This window comes from Dipodomys spectabilis, unplaced genomic scaffold (assembly GCF_019054845.1).
Source record: "Dipodomys spectabilis isolate Male_0828 unplaced genomic scaffold, ASM1905484v1 ptg000213l, whole genome shotgun sequence".
NCBI classification, from domain to species: domain Eukaryota; kingdom Metazoa; phylum Chordata; class Mammalia; order Rodentia; family Heteromyidae; genus Dipodomys; species Dipodomys spectabilis.
Window position 1 is genome coordinate 558,311 of NW_024870890.1, and position 22,162 is coordinate 580,472.

The window sequence follows — 22,162 nt, forward strand, 5'->3', positions numbered from 1 at the left end:
CCCTACGACTCTCACATAAATAAAGGAGTGTGAAGACACTGGCACAGGAGACACTGCAAAGGGCAGACCTGTGCGCGCGCACAGACACTTCTTTACCTTAAACGGAGACTCCGTGGCACCAGCCTCGTCTGCAAGGGCTTCCTTGGAGACAGGGGACACGGTGTCACCAAGGGAGTGGCCGTGGAAGGTGGAAGGAGGGCACAAGCTGTCCGTGGGCTGCCTTTGTGGAGCGCTGCTGCCACTTTCTGATGGCTTTTCTGCAACCCCCCAGCGCTCAGGCCACCTCTCCATGCCATCGTGGGCGCAAGTGAGGCCAGCTGCCTTGTGCGGAGAGAAAAGGCCAGCCTCTGGCTGGAATGTGACTTCTGTACTGGCACCAGCCGCAGGAGAGCTCTCCGTGGGGTCGGGGGTGCTGTCTGACCTCTTTCCGTCCGGTGTGCTGGCTTCTGCCCCCGTGGCACTGTCTCCAGCAGGGGAGGCGCTTACTTGGTCAGACGTGGTGTTGTCAGCTACGATCTGTGTCTCCTCTCTGGTGTCTTCTGTGCAGGCACTGTGGTCCTGGGTGGGGCAGGGTGCAGTGGGGTCCTGCCGCAGCCATTGTCGGGACTGCTGGGCTGGGACTGGCTGTCCTCCTGGGCACTGGAAGCCACTCGCCTTCCTGCCTGCATCTTCACTGTTTTGCTCCAACAATTTCCGGCTGCCTACACTGCCCTGGATCTGTCTCCTTCTGAAGTATTTTCTTCCTGGGGAGCACTCTGCCAGGCCCCAGGGGGCCCTGGCTGGGTCCGGGCAGCGCTCTTCCTTCTCAGCCCTGACACAGCCGCAGATACTCCCCATTGGACCGGGAGACAGTTAGAGCTCAGCAAAGGCACACATTCCAACCCCAGGGCTGCTGCAGACCTCTGTGAGCCAGCCCAGCCCTCTGCTCCGACTCCGGACTCCTCGCTGACTCTGTGACCATCCTCTTCAGCCCGAGGCCATGTTGCTTATGAGAAAGCGCACGCAAGAAATGCCCTGGCAGCCGGCCCAGACGTCCCTGTGTCTCATTAGGCGCCGAGGCTTATTTCTGGCCACCAATCCTCGTAGACAAACAGTGCTCACTGTCAAGTCCCAGCTCTGACCTGGGGTTTACTGTGTGAGCTCACTAACGCTCACAGACACAGCACCCAAGTGTGTGCTAACCTTTGAAACTGCTGCTGGCTGCTCACAGCTGAGAGCAAACAGAAAGCAAACTCCAAGCGGACGGACTCAGCCGAGAGCTCTTGGGAATTGATATTAGAGAGCATGTCACCTTATAGCACGCAATTGTTTTTCTTATGAATCTAGTGTTGGGACTAGCACACACACACAAACAAAAAGCTTGAAAACCTCAAAACTACTGGCTCTTACTCCAAACCACAGCATAAAATATGAGTCAATAATTAGTTGAGGAGAAACGTGAATGTCTACAATTCTTTATTCAATTTGCCTCTAAAATCAATCTTTTATAGTAATCTGGAATACTTTTCAAGTAACACACATTTCAAAAACACAGCCCTCTCTGATCACTAGGGATTTCATATGAGCAGCCGGCCTCACTTGCGCGCACGATGGCATGGAGAGGTGGCCTGAGCGCTGGGGGGGGGGTTGCAGAAAAGCCATCAGAAAGTGGCAGCAGCGCTCCACAAAGGCAGCCCACGGACAGCTTATGCCCTCCTTCCACCTTCCACGGCCACTCCCTTGGTGACACCGTGTCCCCTGTCTCCAAGGAAGCCCTTGCAGACGAGATGTGGAGTATTAGATACTTGGCCACAGAAACACCTGCACATTCTTCAATGTGAGTTAAGCAGGCCAGCTCCAGGTGTGACCCACAGACCAGGACTCTAGTTAAACATTTATGCCATTTAGCAAAGCCTTGCTGGAAAAGTTAACATCACGATGGGGTTGGGTTATCTGCAGTGCATTTCCAGCACTGAATCACAGATGAGGCACAAAGGCAATCAGAATGGCATACAAGCAGGCCACCACCACCGAGCAACAAAAAGAGAACCTGAACCTTTCCTTTTCTGGTGTTCTCTAGACTAATCCGAAGATGGGGCTTATAACCTTGCTGAGTAAATGCTCAATTAAACAGTCAAGTTACTAATGGTGTTGAAGGGTGTTAGTAACAGACCCTTTTTCTTAAAGATTTCCTTTATCGTGTGAAAAGTAAATTTAACATTTTCCTGGGCAAAACTTCAATATTCTAGATGACAACTGGCAAAAAAAAAAAAAAAAGACCTTGAGTTTGTCTCAGGCTCTCATGACTTCAGAGGCGATGGAAGGTACTGCAGGGTGCTGGAAGGCCTGATGACTGGTATTTGCCCCACACGTGGGAGAGGCCCCAGCATGACAGCTCCACCCTCTCCTCTGCCCCTGCCAAGCCCAGCACTGGACATTTTTAGACCACATACAGGGCACCTTTTCTCAGAAATAGCCCAACATGGGTATCTTCTGGTAGGTGGCATCTGACTCACAAAGCCCATCTTTAACATTTGTGTTCAAGTATTTAAAATTTATACACATCCTCGGTATTGTCTACTCCCTTTCTAGCCTCTCCCTTTTTATTTACATTTATTTACATCACCAACACATTCCTAACACTTGATGAGGATCCTGACAGGAAGTTATGTTTCACAGGATGCAGGGCATTGTGGGTAATGCACACCTTCAGAATGCTGGCTGACAAACTCAATTTGTGATGCTCACAATAGGTATTTTTAAATGAATAAATTGGTCTTCTGAAATGGCTGTTGTCTCCTAGATGCAATCTTCCTCCCCCCGCCGAGCCCTCGTCTGTGTCACTCTACTCTTAAGACCACGATTCAGCCTCTCAGCTCATCTCCATACTGATAGGCTTTGGCCTTTCCAGCTATCTCATATAGGCTTGGGAGCTGCTATTTCCTAGAGCACATTTTTCCCCAAGCTCTGAGCATTTGGAACTGACCCTGTATCATCACAGCCAGCAGCAAAAGAGCCAAGAATGAGTCCAGCATCTCCCATCTCCTAATGCCTCTGTGGTTCTCCTGCCCCGCCGGGAGTCCCATCGGACACCAGGAATGCACACCCAGCCGGCCTCACCAGCTCCTGCCCTATGCCAGCCCCATCGGGAGCTCCCACACAGCCACCTTCTTCTCCAGTGCCACAGTCACTTAGAAGGGTGTGCCGCAGCCTGCTGTGCTCCATGCACCTGCAGTGTGCTGTGTATCTACTGCATGCCAGGCACACAAATGCACATCGAACTTGGCATGAGCAAGTTCCAAAGCTAAGAGTCACCTTAAACCAAAGGCAAATGTGTCTTCAAAATGTGAGATCACAAAAACTAAATCAAAGCCAATCATTCAGCACAACTTCATTAGAGAATTATCCATAATATAAAACTTGCGCTAAGTCCCTCAACGCTAGACAGATACACACAGATACAGTACTTTTCTTTTTCTTTTTTGTGTCAGTCCTAGGGCCTGGGCACTATCCCTGAGCTTTTTGTTTTCTTTTTTTTCTCAAGACTTAAGCCACTTCCAGCTTTCTGGTAGTTAATTGGAGATGAGCCTCACAGGCTTTCCTGACCAAGTTGGCTTCAATCTTTGAAATCTCAGCCTCCTGAGTTGCTACACTTAAGGCATGAGCCACAGCTGTTAGGCCAGGACTCTGAATTCAGACCTCCTTAGTATAATTCTACTGCCATCTAGTGACCACAAAAGAAATAGAGCTTTACAACATGGATAAAATTATTCTAAATTAATGACCTGGCCATAAATCTTCACATCTCTACTGTCCAAAGAACCAAATATAAGAGCTCATATTCAAGAAAAAGAAACCTTTTATTGTCTAACACTAGGAGTACAAGGGTGGACCTTAAACCCAAATCTCAGTTCATGGAGGATAGGAAGGAGGAGGATGTCAGGGCTACAATCAGCATGTCACTTGAAAGAACAATCAAATGTGCTATCGAAGGAAATAGCACAAAACTTACCTTTTTTTTTCGTAGATCTTGGGGCTTGAACTCAGGGCCTGGGTGCTGTCCCTGAGCTCTTTTGTTCAAGGATAGCAGTACCATTGTTAGCCACAATTCTACTTCTGGGTTTTGAATGGTTAATTGGAGATAAGAGTCTCACAGGGACTTTTTGCCCAAGCTGGCTTAGAACTACAATCTTCAGATCTCAGCCCTCTAAATAACTAGGATTGCAGGCGTGAGCCACCAGTGCCTGGCAAAACTTATCTTTCATTTGGAGGACATAACAAGCCTTCATATGAACTGAAAATTATCCTTGAGTTCTAAAAGATGATGACTCAGAAAACTGGCTCTTACCTGAAAGTGCAAAATTATTGTCCATATCAACCCGAGTGTCAGTTTGGGGTTGCCATCCGTGATGTCATCGTTCCTGATGTTCACCAACTTCACCTGTGCCACATGGGGAGAGAGGACAGTGTCCATCAAACCAGCTCAGGCTACATCTACCTGCAGAAACAATTCTTGATAACACAAACCATGCAGCAATCTTCACCCTAATCTGACCCTTGACTAACAAATAAAAGTTTAAAAATTAAGCCAGGTGCTGGTGGCTCATGCCTGTCATCCAAGCTACTCAGGAGGCTGGGATGTGGGATCACAGTCAAAGCCAGCCTGGGCAGAAGTCAGTGAGACTCTTCAATTAATCACAGAAGAAGCTAGAAGTGGTGCTGTGGCTCAGGTGGTAGAGCCCTAGCTTTGAGTTTGAGCCCTAGGACCGGCAAAAAAAAAAAAAAAAAAAAAGGAAAGGAAAGGAAAGTACAATTAAATTTGAAAATCATTTTAACAATTCATTTTTCCATCACATAGGATTTTAAAACCACAGCACTGTTTCTCAATGGGTGCATCCTGAAGGTTATATATTTTTAAAAAGCTGGGCTCTGGTGGCTCACTCCTGTACTCCTAGCTACTTAGGAGGCTGAAGTCTAAAGATCACAGTTTGAAGTCAGCCCTGGCATGAGATATCTAAGTACTAGAGTGCTAAACAACAAAGCTCTAGGCTCTGAGTTCAAGCCCCGGGCCAAAAAAATAGTAGTAAGATCCAAGTATAAAGCTTATCAACTGTCAAACTAATTTTTCAGGTTAATAAATGCAATAGTGATCTCTAATGTTTACCTCCTACAAGAAGATTATGAATTAAATACCCAAAACTACATAGCCTGATACTTAACACTATTTCCTAGAGAAAATCTACCAAAAACATTTTATACAAGGAAATAATATGTGAGGTATACATAAATATATGTGTGCACATATTATATATACACTATATATATATATGCTGTATGTTTTTTATACACACACACAAACACACAACCATTTTTTCTGTAACCTTCCACTAGGATAGAGCAGAAGGCAAACCCTTTAACACCTAGAGTATTTAAGTTCCTGTTAAGTAACTAAAAGCATTTATATGCGCATAATAAACTAAAGAAGGGATAATAAAATCTAGCATTCCCACACCCCCTTTCCTTTCTTAGTTGTGAAGTGTATGACACCACACCCAGACTGCAGCCCCGGGGAGGCCGAGGGAGGAGGATCAAGACCTGGCCTTAAAAAAAAAAAAAAAAATGATGGCCATCTCTTGCTTTCATTAACTTTCAAATCTCCTGCATTTCTTTTTCTGATTTAGCTAAAAAATTACCAATACTTTGTCTGACAGTCCTCTGATATCAAATTCCAGAAAGCCAGGTTGCACCCATGACTGTTTCCAAAGTTCAAGCTAGCTGGGGACTGCTAAATGAGATGTTTTCTTTTTAACCATCCAAAATGACCAAAGAAAACGTTCTTGGCATCGAGATCTTTCATGGCTACTCAACACCTTTGGCGGCCTAGGCAAACGCACGTTCTTCTCTCAACAACTCCAGGCTTCATCTAGTCACTTCCTTTTCTTGGGGACATATGTCTGAACATGGTTTTAAAATATTTTCTTCACCAAAGTACAGCTAAATTATTATGCTCAGAGCCTAACTTAATGCTTTCTTTCCCTGGCATGTTTCTATTTAGATTTACTTAATCTATCTTTATATGATTAGAATTTAAAATACATCATACCTGGCGTCTTTTCAAATAGTCCAGTGCAATTTGTACATTCTGCAGTCTGTGAAAGCGCATTCGACCTTTCTCCCTGGGCTAAGAATAGACAAAAAGTAGGTAAGAAAATTTAGTGTGCAACACCACTGAACTCTGCTAATTTAAATGTATTAAAATGTATTGATCACAATTTGTGTCATCTGTGACTGAATTTAAACTATCTAAGATGTTTTTCGGTATGATTTAAACATATACTTCATTCCAAATATTTCCAAAGGAAACTAAAGAACAAACAGACTTTTGATATTCTCTAAGAGCAATTCTGGCCTGTAGGTATTTAATTACAGATGCACAAAAGTAACTATCTTCCCCATTTAACACTATTAGCAAGAGGGCTTTATAATCAAATACGTGGAATGTTAATGAAAATGAGGTAAAGTAGCATGCGGTTAGTGAAAAAAAAAAAAATCACCAAAGAGAAAGATGGTTTTACTCAGCCATGACAGAGGAGGGAGGGGAGCTAGCCCGCTGATCACAGGGGAGGGGGAGGGGGCTGGCCCCACTGTACAGTGCCCTTTGTTTTAGCCTTCTGTGGAAGGCAGAGCGGACTTCACTCTGGCTTCCCCTGCACGGGATGGGATGGAATGTGACAGGCCATGGGTATTTCCCTTAACAGCTGGCACAAGTCAGCTGAAGGAAAACACAAGGAACAGAGCTGAGCAACGCTTAACAAAACACAACAAATGGTGCTGAAACCTGCCACAAAAGAAAAGGGTCAGCGTCACTGCTCGAATCTGAAGAGGGTGCAAGAGCGCTAGAGGTGTCTGAGCAGACGGGAGGAATCGCAGTAACACTTGTAAATTCACCCTCTTTGATCCAAAAGAAGCACAGTGGCCACAAAACAGGAAGAGTGGACCCCTAGGGCCAATGACCAGGAGGCTTGGCCGTAACAGTGCAGGCCAGCTGTCAGCCCTGGCCTTGATGGGGGTAAAATTAACCAGCTCTTTGGAGTACCAGATCTTAGAATCTTTTTTCCTTCTAAATAATGCCTGCTGCCAATGGGTAGATTTAAAGCAGAAACCTCCCATCTCCGTAAGTTCCTACAAGAAAAGCCATGAAGTGCTGCCATGTTCGGAATACTAATTCCAGAAGTGGACTGAATGTGCACAGCTAGCACACTGCCTGTATTCGTGTTTGTCTGTGACACACAGCAAACTCCTCAGCCGAAATGCCGGGATGGGGCTGAAGCAGTTCTGCGCGATTCCCACAGGCATGGCATGGAGGAGGCACGGAAAGCCATCGCTTCCGCGCACAGTGTGCTGAGGCCTGCTAGTCTTTTCTCAAGGGGAGCCCGAGCCCACGATGCTTTCTCCACCAAGCTAACCCACCGTACGCTGGACACTAGGTTAGTCGAGTTACGGGGCGACACCTACCCCCTTATCCTCATCCTCCACAGCCTCATGCTGCTCATACTCGCATGCTTCTGGCGCACTCACCAATCGTAAGGTCTTCAAAAAATCTCGCTCCCTCGGCTAATGAACATAACAGACAGAAGAGAGAACGGCAAAGACACAAGACAGACCAGAAATGAAAAGAAGAGCATGAACAGAAGGTAATGAGGGGACAGGAAGCTGAGAAGGAGGGGAAGACACCTGAGGGACGGGTTAGAACACCTTCCAGAAAGCAGGGTTTATCTCCTTGCTATCTGCGAGTCTTCTAACATGTGGTTACATTACGCACCCAACTTCTCTAATGCAAATAAAAAACCTCAAAGGTAAAAAGGAAGCAAGAGCAAAAGCACTGTTTTAATTACAGAATGAATTATATAAGCAGAATATTCAAAGTGCTCCAATTTCATACCACTGCATTGGAATCTTAGGGGCTTATTCACATCTAACCAAAACATTTTTTATTCCCATCTAGGGAGATGCTGCAAACATCTGAAGAGCCTGTGTTGAAAACACCTTGGCCATGTGTAGAAAGGACTGCATGTTCATCCATGGTCACATATGGAATGGACTGCATGCTCATCTGTGGTCATGAATGGAAGAGGCTGGATGTTCATCCACAGTCCCATGTGAAAGGGGCTGCATGTTTAACCTTGGTCATGTGTTGAAAAAACTGCATGCTTGTGCATGGTCATGTGGGGAAAAAAATTGCATGCTCATCTGTGGTCAGGCATGGAAAGGACTGCATGCGCGTTCATGTGGAAAGGATTTCATGTTCAGCCTCGGCCACATGTGCAAGTATAGGTTCATCCGTGGTCACGTGGGGGAAGGATTACATGTTCATCCATGGCCACATGTGGAAATGATTACATATTAATCTGTGGTCACGTGGGGGAAGGATTACATGTTCATCTGTGGTCACATGTGGGAAGGATTACATGTTCATCCGTGGTTACGTGTAGAAAGGACTGCATGTTCACCCACGGTCACACGTGGAAAGGATTACATGTTCGTTCACCCGTGGTCACACATGTTCATCTATGGTCAGCCAAGTAAGTTAAGAAACAACTTACCAAGGTGTCCCCAGAAAGAACCTCTAGGAGGGAGATCAAGCTGTGTCCATCCCTTAAGTCTTCATAGAGGTCATTCACGTGTTTGCGAACCTATGAGACAAAGCACAGAATCTGGTTCTAGAACTAGGAATCCTTCACTGTCTCCAGTAAGAGGGGAACCAGGAGCCATATTTTTTATATGGCTCTTGTTCATTTTTCGTTTTTACTCTCTAAGTAAAAATTAAATTTAAAAGCTAAAAGAGGAAGTTCAGATTAGTAAATCATGGTGATTATGATTGTTAAAACTTGAACACAATAGAGTAAGAATGGACTGCTGGGGCTGGGAAGGTGCTCAGTGGCAGAGCGCTTGCCTGGCATGTACGAGGCCCTGGGTTCGATTCCTCAGCACCACATAAGCAGAAAAAGCTGGAAGTGACACTGTGGCTTAAGTGGTAGAGCACTCACCTTGAGCTCAAGAGCTGAGGGACAGCGCCCAGGCCCAGAGTTTAGGCCCCACAACTGACCAAAAAAAAAAAAAAGAAGCAAAGAATGGACTGCTACAGGAGGCTACAACTCTTCAACCCATGGTTCCTGATTCGGTACCAGGGCTGCCTGGGCCCAGAGCTGGGCTCCTGGGCCCAGCTCCCCTTGAGGAGCCCTGGCCATGGATGGAGGACACACGGGCTCACACTTCACTTCTGAAAACTCCATGAATAAGCTGGGCATGGTGGTGCACACCCTTAATCCAGATTCCCTGGAGGATGTGGTCCAAGACCAGCCCTGAGTAAAAACTAAAGCAGAAAATGGCTAGGGTGCAGGCCAAGTGGTGGGGCGCTGCTTACGCTTAGCAAGCGCGAGGCCTTGAGCTGACCCGGAGCGGGGCGGGCGTGTTTAGGCAGCAGTCCTTCCTCAGAAAATCTACACACACCCTAAATTCATCAAAAAGGTACTATCTGTCCATTTATCTTGGTATCCCAAGGTAAATTAAGTTAAATGACAATCCTCTCAAGTTGTCCATTGTATTTAGGAGATGAACCAATCTTCAAGGCTCTTTCAAGAATGCAGCTGCTCCATGTGTGTGCAGGCATGTACACACACACACAGAGGCTTATAACAAGCTCTAGTGAAATAACTTCTGCTTATCTTCTGTACTTGGTTATCAAAGCTCTGTAACCTTTCATCCAGCCTGATTATAAGGCATGAGGTTGAATTATAAGGCCATGGCCTACTTAAAAACAAGGTTAAGCCTGGCAAGTGGCTCACATGTGTAATCGTAACTACTCAAGAGGCTGAGATCTGGAGGATCATGATTCAAGGCCAGCCTGGGCAGAACATACAAAGCTGGTATGATGGTGCACACAATGCCATCCTAGCTACTTGGAAAGCAAAATAGGAAGACCAAGCAACAAGCCGGCTCAGCAGACACTGAGACCCTTTCTCAAAAACAGTCAAAGCAAAAAAGCTGGGGGTGTGGCTCAATTGGTAGAGTGCCTGCCCAGCAAGTGCCAGGCCCTGAGTTCAAGTCCAGTACTACCCCAGAGCTAGACCTGTCAACTTTAAAAGAAAATATGTAAGATGAAGCCACTTTCAAGGCGTGTGACTTTACTTCTTTAGATCTGAAGGAGGGAAACACAGAAATACGCCAATCTGATTTCTGCAGCACTTTATCCGGAGTGCTGGCACCATGTAGCACTGCCTCTCTGTCCCAGTGAGGCTCTGGAGACCCACAGAAACAATGTGTGTGGAATCCCTCCTCCCGTGGAGGCCGCAAGGACAGGCGGGGGCTGGGGAAAGCGCTAGCGTCTCGCGTATGGGGCCTGGGTTGGACCTAAAGCACTGCAACACAAACGAACGCATGAATGATGCTGTTATCTTCACGTTTTCTGTTCTCAAGAGAGCACGCATCCCCATTATTAGCAACAAGAAATCCACACGGGCTCTGAGCACCTGCACCCATGGGCTCACTTTCCTCACAGGTGCAGTGCAAGACAATAGTGGGAGAAAACTGAAAAACCAACATCACAAGGAGGGGGAAAGTTGGGTTTGATCTGGGAAGCAATTCTGGAGAACAGGAAGTGAAATCCTAGCTAAGCCTATCCAGAACTTAGCAATTTCATTCTGTCCAAAGTCTGAGTCACGGCACTGGGCCTGGAAACTTCCTTCACCCAGGACTGCACTGCCTGCACACACCCTTAGCCTTCTGCCTCCTGTTTTCAATAAAACATTCTTTCTTCTCTTTTTGGAAACTGTCTCCCTGTGGGACGAAAACCTGTCTGAATAAATAGAGCCCCAGAGGTGATGAGCAGACACAGGCAGCGCAGGGCACCCTGGGTCGGGTTACGTAACCTGAGTTACGTAAGGAGAGGCATGCGGTTTTCTGGATGTCACACATGTTCTCCCCCAGCTCTGCAGTGCTTCCTAGGGTGTGCGCACCGTGCTGCTCCCCCAGGCCACCCCGGGGGCGCTGTCCTGTGTGGACAGCAACACAGGCACAAGAAAATCATCTCTGGGAGAAAGGAAGCCAAAGCCTGAACACGGCCAGCACTGGTGACCACAGGCAGTGCAACAGGGTCACACACAAGATCTCTACTGCCCTGACGGACTGCTGCTGGAAAAAATCTACTTGTCCAGAAATTCCATCTGTGAACTTCTCCACTCACTTTTACCTGGGCTAGACACATCTGTCCTTGGAGAAGAAGTCAGTCATCTTTGGAGCTTATTGACTGCCCAGCCGCCTTGTCAACAGTCTGACTTTGCCGTGGCTCACCATTAGACAAATGCCACAGGAATTCTGCCTCCTGTCTGTAAGTGTGGCTGGCATTCACTAGCACCTGTGGCAGGCACACACACAGGCCAGGAACCCAGCTCTGGGGCCTGCGGTCTGGTGGGAGGGGCCACATGGATGACGATGAGGGAGAAGGGCTGCAGGAAGGCCTCCATCTGCAGACACGGGTCAGCAGACATCAAAGGGGAGCCCATGCCCCATGCACAGGAGAACGCTGAGGACAGCTTTGAACCCCCATTGGCCTGGCAGTGGGCTAGCGCAATCTCCAGGGACACATCCCTGGAGATTCCCTCCCACAAGGCCAGCCCAGAGACTCAGTCCTTATCCTTTGTCCTATCACTTGTCTAAAAAGAGGACCTGTCTGCTGGAATAAAAGCCACCTCTTCTGAAACCACTCCCGGGCATCTCCCGTGGTTTCTCTTGTTCATTCCTCATTTTGGGCATCCAGCTAAGAACCAGGGAAGGGGGAGGAACCCTCCCCAACACTGAACAGTATACTAGCTCGAGCCAGCCCAAACCACTAGTAAAGCCACAGGCCCAAAGAGGGCTCCTCTGGAAAAAGGAACGAGGATCCTTAGATAAAAAGAGAAGCGTAGCATAAGCCACACAAAGGCCCGACAGGCCTGGTTGAAGACACAATATTCAGAACAAAGATCGCTGTCTTCAGGAAAGACCATAAATAATCAAAGACGGCTTCTCCCACGGGAGATGGCCTCACTGCCTTCTGCTACTAATGGAAGGACAAGAAGGAGCACAGCTTGCTTTAGTGAAACTACAACGTCAAATGGTCTTGATTCAGTTTTTGTAGTTCATGGGCAAACATGAAAAACAGTCCATTGTATTCTCTATGACAGATCCTTAAAAGACTTCAAGAAAATAGTGTAACAATAATTTTACCATGTTATTGATGAGTAAATTGATGTTTTTTAAAGATATGCTTGAAAACAATGTATTCTATTAGAACACCATCTAGACAATTTCACTTACTACAAATTTCAGTGCTATTTTTTCTGCAGTTGTGAAATCACAACATGGATTTTTACCTAAATTATTATAAATTTCAAACTGGTATTAGAAAATATCCTTATTTAGATGAGAAAATGATGGCCACAAGACCATACATAACTGATCTGCTTAAATATAAAATAAAGTTATCTGTCACACAGCTTCAAGTATACAGGATAAAACATGAGAAAATTAAAACAACATCAGCACCAGGCAGTGTTTGCTTCATAAATGTCTTTTCCAGTGTCACCACAAGGGGGTGCTACAGGGAGTTCACATCAGTGTTAAGGTTTTAAGAAGCTATTTCCATTTTAAAAAATTTATTTTATCTATTCTAACCCTTAATCAGAAAATTTTTATTAATGTCAATGTGATGGACAGAGGTGTTACAGTTACAGAAATAAGGTAATAAGATGTATTTTTTTTTATTTCAGTCTGGTTCTTGTGCTGGCTCTGGATCAGTTGAATTCCATCTTCCTTCTAGCCTTTCCTCCTCTAAACAGGAAAACAGACAAAAGTCTACTCTAAAAAGAGTTCCCTTCTTGCCAGATGTGCAGGTCCTGGCCCGGGGGGAGAAAAGCCAGAAGCAAATCCATTCCTCACACTTTTCTGGTGTCTGTCCACTAACTAGCAAGCAAGCAAAGGAGGGAAGGAGGGAAGGACAGAAGGGGGAAGGTGGGAAGGCGGTAAGGAGAGAAGTCAGGAAGGAGGGAAGGCGAGAAAGAGGGAAGGGGGAAGGTGGGAAGGCAGGAAGGAGGGAAGGAGGAAAGGACGGCAGGAGTAAGGTGGAAAGGCGGGAAGGAGAGAAGGAGGGAAGGAGGGAAGGTGAGAAAGAGGGAAGGTGGGAAGGCAGGAAGGAGGAAAGGAGGGCAGCAGGAAGGTGGAAAGGCAGGAAGGAGAGAAGGAGAGAAGGAGGGAAGGGAGAAAGGAGGAAGGTGGAAAGGCGGGAAGGAGAGAAGGAGGGAAGGAGGAAGGTGGGAATGCGAGAAGGAGGAAGGACCTCACTGTATAAGAAGCAGGGTCTTAGGTTAGACTGAAGTGCCATATCTGTAAGAAAGATACAGATCTTCACTTTAAGAGCTTTTCAACTGCTTTCCCGGTGCCTCCTTTTAGAAATCTTTCTTTAAGCTGTTTATCATGACAAATCCACGGCAAGCGCTGTCACTGCGGTTTTATTCCGAAGAACTGAGAAGGCGCCAGGACTGGCATCCTCTGCTCAGTGCTTGCCCATTCTTCTGACTCACAATTTGGACATTGAAGGGGGGTGTGTGTTCCAGTCATAATAACTATAACTGAAAAGCCACTCAACAAAAAAAAATTGATACTAAAGAACATTTGTAACTGCAGCAACTTAAGAGGACAAAAGACCAGCCTAGATGCTGTTATAATAGGTAAGTTTTACCCGTTTACAATGTCATGTGAAAACGCAAGCAGATGTTAGAATATTAGCTTTAAGACATTGAAGTGTTTGATACAAGTCATTTATAGCTAAAGCATCACAATTACACCTATAATAGCAACACCTTAAAGAGATTCCACTGAATTTTCAAATTCTAGTTCTTACTGAAAAAGGCTTTAAAACAGAATTGTGAACAGTTTACCACAAAAAGCATACAAAAGTATTTTGTATTAGTATATGGTATTTTTATGCTCATAACCAAACTTTTCAATGTTTTTTAAATGTGTGTTTCTTCGACAGATTCTCATTTAGTGACTACTCAGAAAAAATTTCCTTAATCAGTCTCAAATAGTAGGAAGTGAAAGGAAGATTCGGGTGAGTGTGTTTCCTCCCTGCTGGACACCCAAGTCTCCGCCTCTTCAGCAAGCTCATTTTATTCAAGGTCACTTTACTAGCTGCCCTTCCTCTTCACACCTACCTCTCCCAAGTTTCAAAGAACCCTTAATCAGGGCTGGCGCCAGGAGGGCCTTGTGGGGGAGAAATCCTGAATGAGGGCAGAGGGGGCCAGGCAGAGGGCCATCGGAGGACCCTGAGCAGCTGCTGAGTGAGGAGAGCTCAGGGAGGGGACAGATCCGGTCTCCACTGCAGGACAACACTGGCTAACGAGCTGGCCGTGGCCACTACGCTGACTACTGAGCGGCTTCACCTCTTGTGAGATCGCTGTCTGCCCTTATGGAATGAGCAACACACCAGCCCCCTGTGCCTGACCTTCCACACTGCAGTGCAAGGGTTACATGGGTACTTGCCCTAAGTAACTATTTCTCTTCTCACACCATTGAAAATGCTTATCACCATAAACTTGTTCATAGGGAAAAAATAGCAACAGCCTCACGGTCTGTAGAAACACACACAGTCAAAGAACCACCAAGCCCTCACACAGGAATTTCATGCACTTCGTGGATGGCGTCTAGGAGGGCTGCCAGCCTGCCAGCCTCTTGCCGTGGGGGTGAGGCTTGAGCTAGGCTCCGGGCTCGCAGGAAGCCAGGTCCTCACAGAGGAAGGGGTCCGCAGGCCACAGAATCTGCTGGTGGGCAGGCGCAGCGCACTGGCCACAGCAGATATCTGGTCCGTGCCTCTCACGCGTCCTTTTCAGACCACTGCTTGCTGGGTGAGCAGCTACCACGGCAGCCATGACAAGCCGTGCACCTGACCACCCAGCGTAGGCACACAAGCAGCTCAAAGGGTCTTCACAATCTCAGACATCAGAAAACAATGCTGTGTCTCGGCAGCACATGGCAGTTTTAAGGGTTTCCTTAACCACTCGATATTGTCTCACAAGGGCTCAGCTTCTCAAGTCCCCGCAAGTAAACAACGAGGAACAACTGGTTACATCCTCTGGGTAAACTGAGGTAATCTGGGACAAGACCTATGACCAGTGTCAGAGGAGAGGAGCCCCAGGCCTATTTTTACCGACGCCCGCAGGTGCTGAGCACGTGCAGCCTGTGCTGCCTTCACCCTGCAGCTCGATGTCTTTGACCAAACAGTGTCCCTCGTGTGTGGTTTCCAGGCCGCTGACACTGTGATCTTATTACCTAAATAACAGAGCAAGGTATATACACTGCTCGAGACCAGATCTGCCTGTGGCAAACTCGGCCTATGTAGTGAACACTATATTGAAACTTCTGTTTACAATCTGCATTCGGAGGGAAACTCGTTCAGAACAACAGCTATGGTAGAAAATTGCATCCGCAGAACTGTGGCTGGTCTTCCATTCAGAAAAAGAAAGCCAGGTTGATGTATAAAGTCAGGGGAAGCTCGAAGGCCATTCCTCCTTCCTCATTACGTAAAATCTTAACCCAACCCAGTGGCTGTGGCTGGGATGTGGTTCAGTAGAGCTTGTCCAGAACGCGTAAGACCCTGGGTTCCATACCCAGCATCACAAAGAGGAGAACAAGACAGAGGTCAACAAACTCTTTTTGTAAGATACCAGTACTATGTTTGGCTTTGAGTGCTATTTACTATATTAATACAAAAATGAATGAGCATAGGAAAAAGTTCAATGCAACCTTATTTTATGAATTTTCATGTATCACAATATATTCTTGCGATTTGTTTTCAATTGTATAAAACTGTAACTATGTAAAGACCATACCAAAACCAGGCTGGGGGGTTGGGGGGGAGCTTGGATGCATTTTGCCAAAGAATATCTATTAACATCTCTTTGGCAAATCCTGCTGCCGAGGTTTAAAGTGATTATTTTGAACAAGCATTTAGTCTTAATTGGAATGATAGACTTTGGGGGAAAGGCATGTACTAAATGTGTTTCTTTGACCCAGAGTTCTTCAGTCTTTAATGTGCTAATGTGTGCCAGAAATCTCCTCAAACAGAATACGTTACCTTCCTAAATCTGAAGCCTCTGGAAAGCTTTTTCATCCTCCCAACCCCAACCCAACACACACCAGGGCATCTCACACCACTGGAATTTCTGGAAATGCTGTTGCTATGAAGTGTGTGTGTCTGTCTGTGTGTGTATTTGATCCAATCTACTTTGGAAAATTAATTTTCAAATTCTGCAAAAAAGTATTAGTCAGAACTTAAGTTAAAACAAAGAGGTTTGAAATTATATTTAATAACCTGGAGGAAACCTTAAAATTATACTGGACTACTTTAAGTTTGGACAGAAGTTGAAACATTTGGGAACGTAGGTTGTGATGGAAGAAAGGACAGCATTAAATCTCCTTAACTCGACAGATCATTGGGAATGTGTGCACACTTTGAGCAGGAAGGATCATCCATTCTGTCTTCCTCTGCACATGTACTTAATTTTAAGGAATGGAACATCTACTCTAGGGGCATTGCCCAAGTGGCAGAGCCACTGCCCAGTGAAGCCGAGTGAACACTGGGCCCTGGATTCTGCAGTATTCTCCAGCAATGAACAGGCAGTACTAGGTCTGGAGGTCTCACACACCAAGTTGGTGGGAGCGCCCATCACTGCGGAAGGACTGAGAAGCTGCCAGTGCTCTGTGGGAGCCTGAGAGGCCTGTGGGCTGCAGCAGGAGGCAGCACCGGTCACCACCAGCCCCTCGGTCAGCATAGCTCGCCATGTCCTCCACCCCCTCCACTGCCTGCCTTCCTCTGTCAGGCTCCTTGGAAAACAGTATCCAGGTTCTCCCTCATGTCTGTAAACGAGAGCCTGGAAACGGGTTACTATTTGAATCTAAGGAAAGGAATCCTCAAGGAAACGTGGCTATAATATATACAATAAGGCTGTAGAAAATACCTACCCTACCTCAATTTAATATTAGAGACTTTTTAAAACAATCACTTAGCCAGAACTGTTTTTCTGAATCTTGAACTAAGAAGGACAAAGCTAACAGATAATCTTAAACAAATAAATGTCATCTATGAATAGACCCACTGCCACCACCCACGAACAGAGACCCGTGTGAAGCTGTGGAAGGAAAGGGCAGGAGTCAGAAGAGCAGCTGGAGTTTGGCCGAAGGCTGTGGCTGCTCACTTGGTTTGGGCCTGCAATGTGAGCGTGGCCCAGGCTGTGGTGGGATCGCAGCTGAATGGGCTACAAGGTGGAGCCACTCCCACCTGCCCCTTCTCTCCTCCCTCCCTCTCCTGCGCCTCCTCTCCCCTCTTCTCTGCCCTCCCCTTCCCAGTTTTCTTCTCTCTTCCCTCTCCTACCCTTTCTCCTCTCCTCTCCTCCCTCCTTCCTGTCTCTTCTCCTCCTCTCTTCCCTCTCCTTCCCTCCCTTCTCCCTCCCCTCCCTCCTTCCTGTCTCCTCCTCTCCTTCCCCTCTCCTGTCCCCTCCTCCCTGTCCTCCCTCTCCTTCTCTCTCTATGCCATCCCTTTCCTGGCTGCCATGAGCAGCTTCCTTCCACCAGGCCTTTCTGCCACGACACCTCTGCCTGGCACAGACCTAAAAGCACTGCAGCCAGTGGACCATGAGCTGAACCTCTGGAACCATGAGCCAAAATCAGCCCTTCTTCCTCTGCGGTTGCATGTTCTTGGTATTTGTCACTGTACGGGAAGGATGACAAGCATATAACCTGAATTCAAAAGACTTCACTCCTAAATTCAGGACTTTGGGCCTCTGACTAGACTTTTTTTTCCCAAAATGCATTCAACCCTCCTCTATGTACATAAAATTAAAATGTCAAATCCGGGGGGGGGGGGGGGGGCGGGGGGTTGGTTCCGGTTGTGGGGCCTGAACTCTGGTCCTGGGCGCTGTCCCTCAGCTCTTCAGCTCAAGGCTAACACTCTACCACTTGAGCCACAGCACCACTTCCGGCTTTTTTCCTTTTTCTTATGTGGTGCTAAGGAATCGAACCCAGGGCCTCACGCATGCAAGACAAGCACTCTACCACTGAGCCACCTTCCCAGCCCTCAAATCTTGGTTTTAAGAGAAGCGTATTTGCTGGGTGCCAGTAGCTCATGCCTATAATCCTAGCTACTCAGGAGGCTGAGATCTAAGGATCATGGTTCAAAGCCAGCCCAGGCAGTAAAGTCCATGAGACTTTTATCTCCAATAGACCACCACAAAACTGGAAGTGGCACTGTGGCTCAAGTGGTAGAGTGCTCTCTGAGCTGAAGAGCTGAGGGACAGCACCCAGGCCCAGAGTTCAAGCCCCATGACCGACAAAAAAAAAAAAAAAGAGAGAGAAGCGTACTTGTAAATGTGAGCTTTAGTAAGTCAACTCCAAATTTATGCTCAATAATTTGATATAACAGAGAAAGCAAAGGACTAGAGTCTGGTGGACTGAGTTACAATGCTCACTTCTAGGTAAACTTCCGTCTGACTGACTGGGCTTCCCATGGCCTCTTGCAGACTTTTTTCCACACAGTCCTAGGGATGGCTGCCTATACAGCCTGGAGAAACTGTGGAACCTCAGGGAAACTATCAGTCAGGCCCAGTCCACAGAACTGCCATGAGTATCTCAGGAACGTGAGAGAGGCTGACTCTGGCATGTCCTCAGCCATCGCTACTCTGAGAACACTGACGGAACGCAGCAAGGAGCCGAGGACAGCGTGGCTCAATTCGAAATAGCTACTACTATTTTCTAAATCACATTAAAATACCAATTGGATGTGCCAAATGAAACTGACTGATCTAACACAGGTGCTCGCAGACGCCTGGCCCAGCTCAGCAGCATCGGATTTCTCACAAGTGAAAGCCTCTAGAGCTTGTGAGAAACGCCAGTCCCGAAACCCCCACCCCAGATCCCATAGATCCGAGGCCCCTGAAGTGGAGACCAGCAATCGATTCTGATGCCTCCAAGTGACTTGATTCCACCTGAAGACTAAGAACAGGTATAAACCTAACGTCTTAAACAAAAAAACTTTAATTTTTAATTTTTAAGAACCAAAATCACTGTGTTCTACTTTAGTAAAGCAGTTGCTTCAGTAGCGATTTGTGAAATCAGTAATTTAAAAATCTCCTCCTCACCTGTGGCTCTGATTTACTATCACTGCTCAGTGGCCAATCAGTGGAGCAAACACTTTTTTTCTGTTCTCTCAAAAAGCACTGTGTACTCAGCTCGGGCATCAGAATTTCCTTCCAGCACCAGATCAGAAAACAAAGAATAGCATGATTGATTCTGTGGAGCCAGGAAGTCCTTGGCGCTGCTGTGTGTCCAGGGCACCCTGGCACGGTCATTTGAGCCCTCCAAAGTCACCGTGCAAGAGAGAAAGCGAGCCACTGGTGTGCCAGGCAGAACCCAGCTGGGCTCTAGCCAGCGGGTGTGGCCCAGGGCTGGGGTCCTGACGCCCTCCTCTCCACGTGCACCAATGCGTCAATTATAACTCAAAACAAAGGAAAATCAGGCAAAACTAAGGTGACACTACAAGGTGTTGTGGAATTCATCTATCATATGGTGAGAACATATTTAATGTGACACAGGAATGTTCTTTCCACTGTAGCTTTCATGGGGGTGGGTCCTCTGTACACTGCATATAGAGACATCACCTAGGAACTACTTGTCTTCTTGAATACAGTCATGCCCTAGTCCCACTTCTGGTCCAAATAAGCAATTCAAAGGAATCCCTTGATCTTTGGCAACTGTTAAGCACCTGTTCTCCCTCAGTGGCATTTGAATCTTAGGTGTGTAGTCCTTGTACCACAGGCAGCAAGATAGAATTACGTGTGACCATCACAAACAGGTAGTTCACAAAGAAGGAGCCCCTTGTGTCAGACAGGATGGACGTAAATGCGCCTGTGGTAAGAGAATGTCAGCAACTTACACGCAGAATGGTTCTCCAGTAAAATCTAGCCAAATGCAGCCAGTGTATTTCCAACGGTGATCGGCTCACTGGAATGACAGCATCACAGCTTAGACTCTGCTAAAGAGTAACATGGGTGTGTTCTTGCCACCAATAGCTAACCTAGAAAGGGGACTGCATGCCAAATAATCCACTCTATTCAGTGCAAAGACAGAGAAGGCAGACACCAGCGTGTTAACTGGATTTGACTCTCACAAGTTCTCTAAAGGATGAATCAAAAGGAAAACACTGTTGCCAGAGCAATGAGTTTAAGGGTAGGCTGAGTCATCAAACACAGACACTTAAGATTTAAGACATCTGGAAGAAATCCAGTGGCATCTGCTCCCTAAGGAATGCAAATTTTAATTAACCAGTCTATTTACTTTAAATAAAGCTGTACTAAACACTTCTTGAAGAAAACATCGCCTCCTGAAATCCTTCACCTAACATTTCAGAAGCAAATGTCTGTACTCCAGAATCCCCACTGGCCGTGGACTGTCTTAGTTCAGTCACAGAAACCTGAATGGCAGGGATTCACAGCAAACTGCCAGAACAATGAGGAGGAGAAGAGTGAAAATGGTTCCCCCCGGAACCACAGGCGGATGGCAGCAGGTCCGTGTGTGACGCAGCCATACTGGATGAGAGCGTTGTGACTTTCAGACAACTCAACCAAAAAGAAGAGGCAGACAGAGCACTGGGGGCTGAGCCAGATGGAAGAGGCCCCACCAGGGGGATTCTGGTAAAGCGAACACTGAGGACTGGAAGCCACCAACCCGCTAGGACAATGGAGAATTGGAGGGTAAGAGTGACAAAGTGCTCAGACCCCAAATCAGCCCCGAAGGTCTGAGCAGGGAGACAGGGAAAGGACAGAATAAGCTCGCCTTATTCTGTGGCCATCACCAGCCACGCAGGGCCCCAAGACACACACGTCTTCGGCCACTTTTATGTCAAGAGTCTCTGAATCTCCAACTCCATCTTGTCCTTAAAGGAACAGAGTAAAATGACAGCAACTAGGGAAAGGCAGGGCCGTGTGTAAGGGAGGTAGAGGACACTTTCCAAGTTTGTATGAGGTCAGCGGGGCAATCTGCCACTTAGTGAACCTTCAGCAGTGTGCTAAGGGCTACGTGCACAGACCTAAATGCACACAGCAACCTGCCGTTATCATCACATTTCTGGCTGGGGCATAGGAAGGCTAAGCCTGTGAAAAGAGGAAACTATAACGCTGGAGTCCCACCAGCTCAGGGCAGGCCTTCTCTGGGCGGCATGGACAGAACACTGCATCAGCACTCTATCGAGAAAGGGTCTCCTGAATTTTGCCTAGGCTGACGTTCTGTGGAACCTCAGTCCCCTGGATCTCAGCCTCCTGAGTACCTAGGGTTACAGACACGGGCCACTAATGCCAGCCCAGAGAGAATATTCCTTCTAGGCCAGTGACGGGTCCTAGGCATGAGTAACACTGCCTCCATCCTCAAGCCACTGCCTAGTATCTGGACATTTCTACTGAAGGTCGTCTCCTCCTACCCAGCCCCATCAAGTCCCCAGGGAGGGGTCCAGTCCACCACCCGGCCACCTCCAGTACCTATGCTCCACATGGTAGGAGAGGGCCTGCTGCGCCAACTCCCCACCCCCACCCCAGACACCCTGGAGCCTGCTGGCCCAGGAGCCACAGATGGCTCTTCACAGGAGAACAGTAATACTGGCACTCTCACCTGCTCCTCACCTCTGCTTTAGACTGTGGGAGACCCCCTCCCTCCCACCACCAGGCACACGGTCCCTGGGGAGACCTGGTCCCTTCCACCTGGGTGCAGGGTGGTCCCCGCAGGACGAGCAGGCCTGTGCAGAGGGCGGCCAACCTCCTTCACAAAAGCACCCTAAAGCGGCTTTCAACTTCTACTCTGGGGACGCCCAGGAGACACAGGCCCGGAGTAACAGACCTGCCAGCAGAGGCCACTCCCAGCTCAGCGGGGAGCAGCTGCCACCCCCCTGAGGAGAGAAGGCGCCTGCGAGCAGTGCAGGCAGGGAGGGAGGGAGGCAGAGCTGTCAGGCCTTCTGATAAGCACCTGAAGTTTTTAAAAGCATCATTTCTAGAGGCTCTATTTCTGGTACCACTCTTACGCAACATACAGTTTAAATAAGATTTGCTTA

General features: G+C 47.3%; 1 protein-coding gene across 4 annotated transcripts in view; it reads right to left on the reverse strand.

Moving 5' to 3' along the window:
- Positions 1-22,162, reverse strand: part of Dst (dystonin) — a 327,245-nt gene that overhangs the window by 183,911 nt on the left and 121,172 nt on the right. For all 4 annotated transcript variants that reach the window (XM_042696942.1, XM_042696940.1, XM_042696939.1 and 1 more), the window contains 3 exons: positions 8,583-8,672; positions 6,083-6,160; positions 4,328-4,420 (listed from right to left, as the gene is read on the reverse strand). In XM_042696942.1, coding sequence (XP_042552876.1) covers positions 4,328-4,420; positions 6,083-6,160; positions 8,583-8,672 — 261 coding nt within the window. The remainder of the gene's footprint in view (positions 1-4,327; positions 4,421-6,082; positions 6,161-8,582; positions 8,673-22,162) is intronic.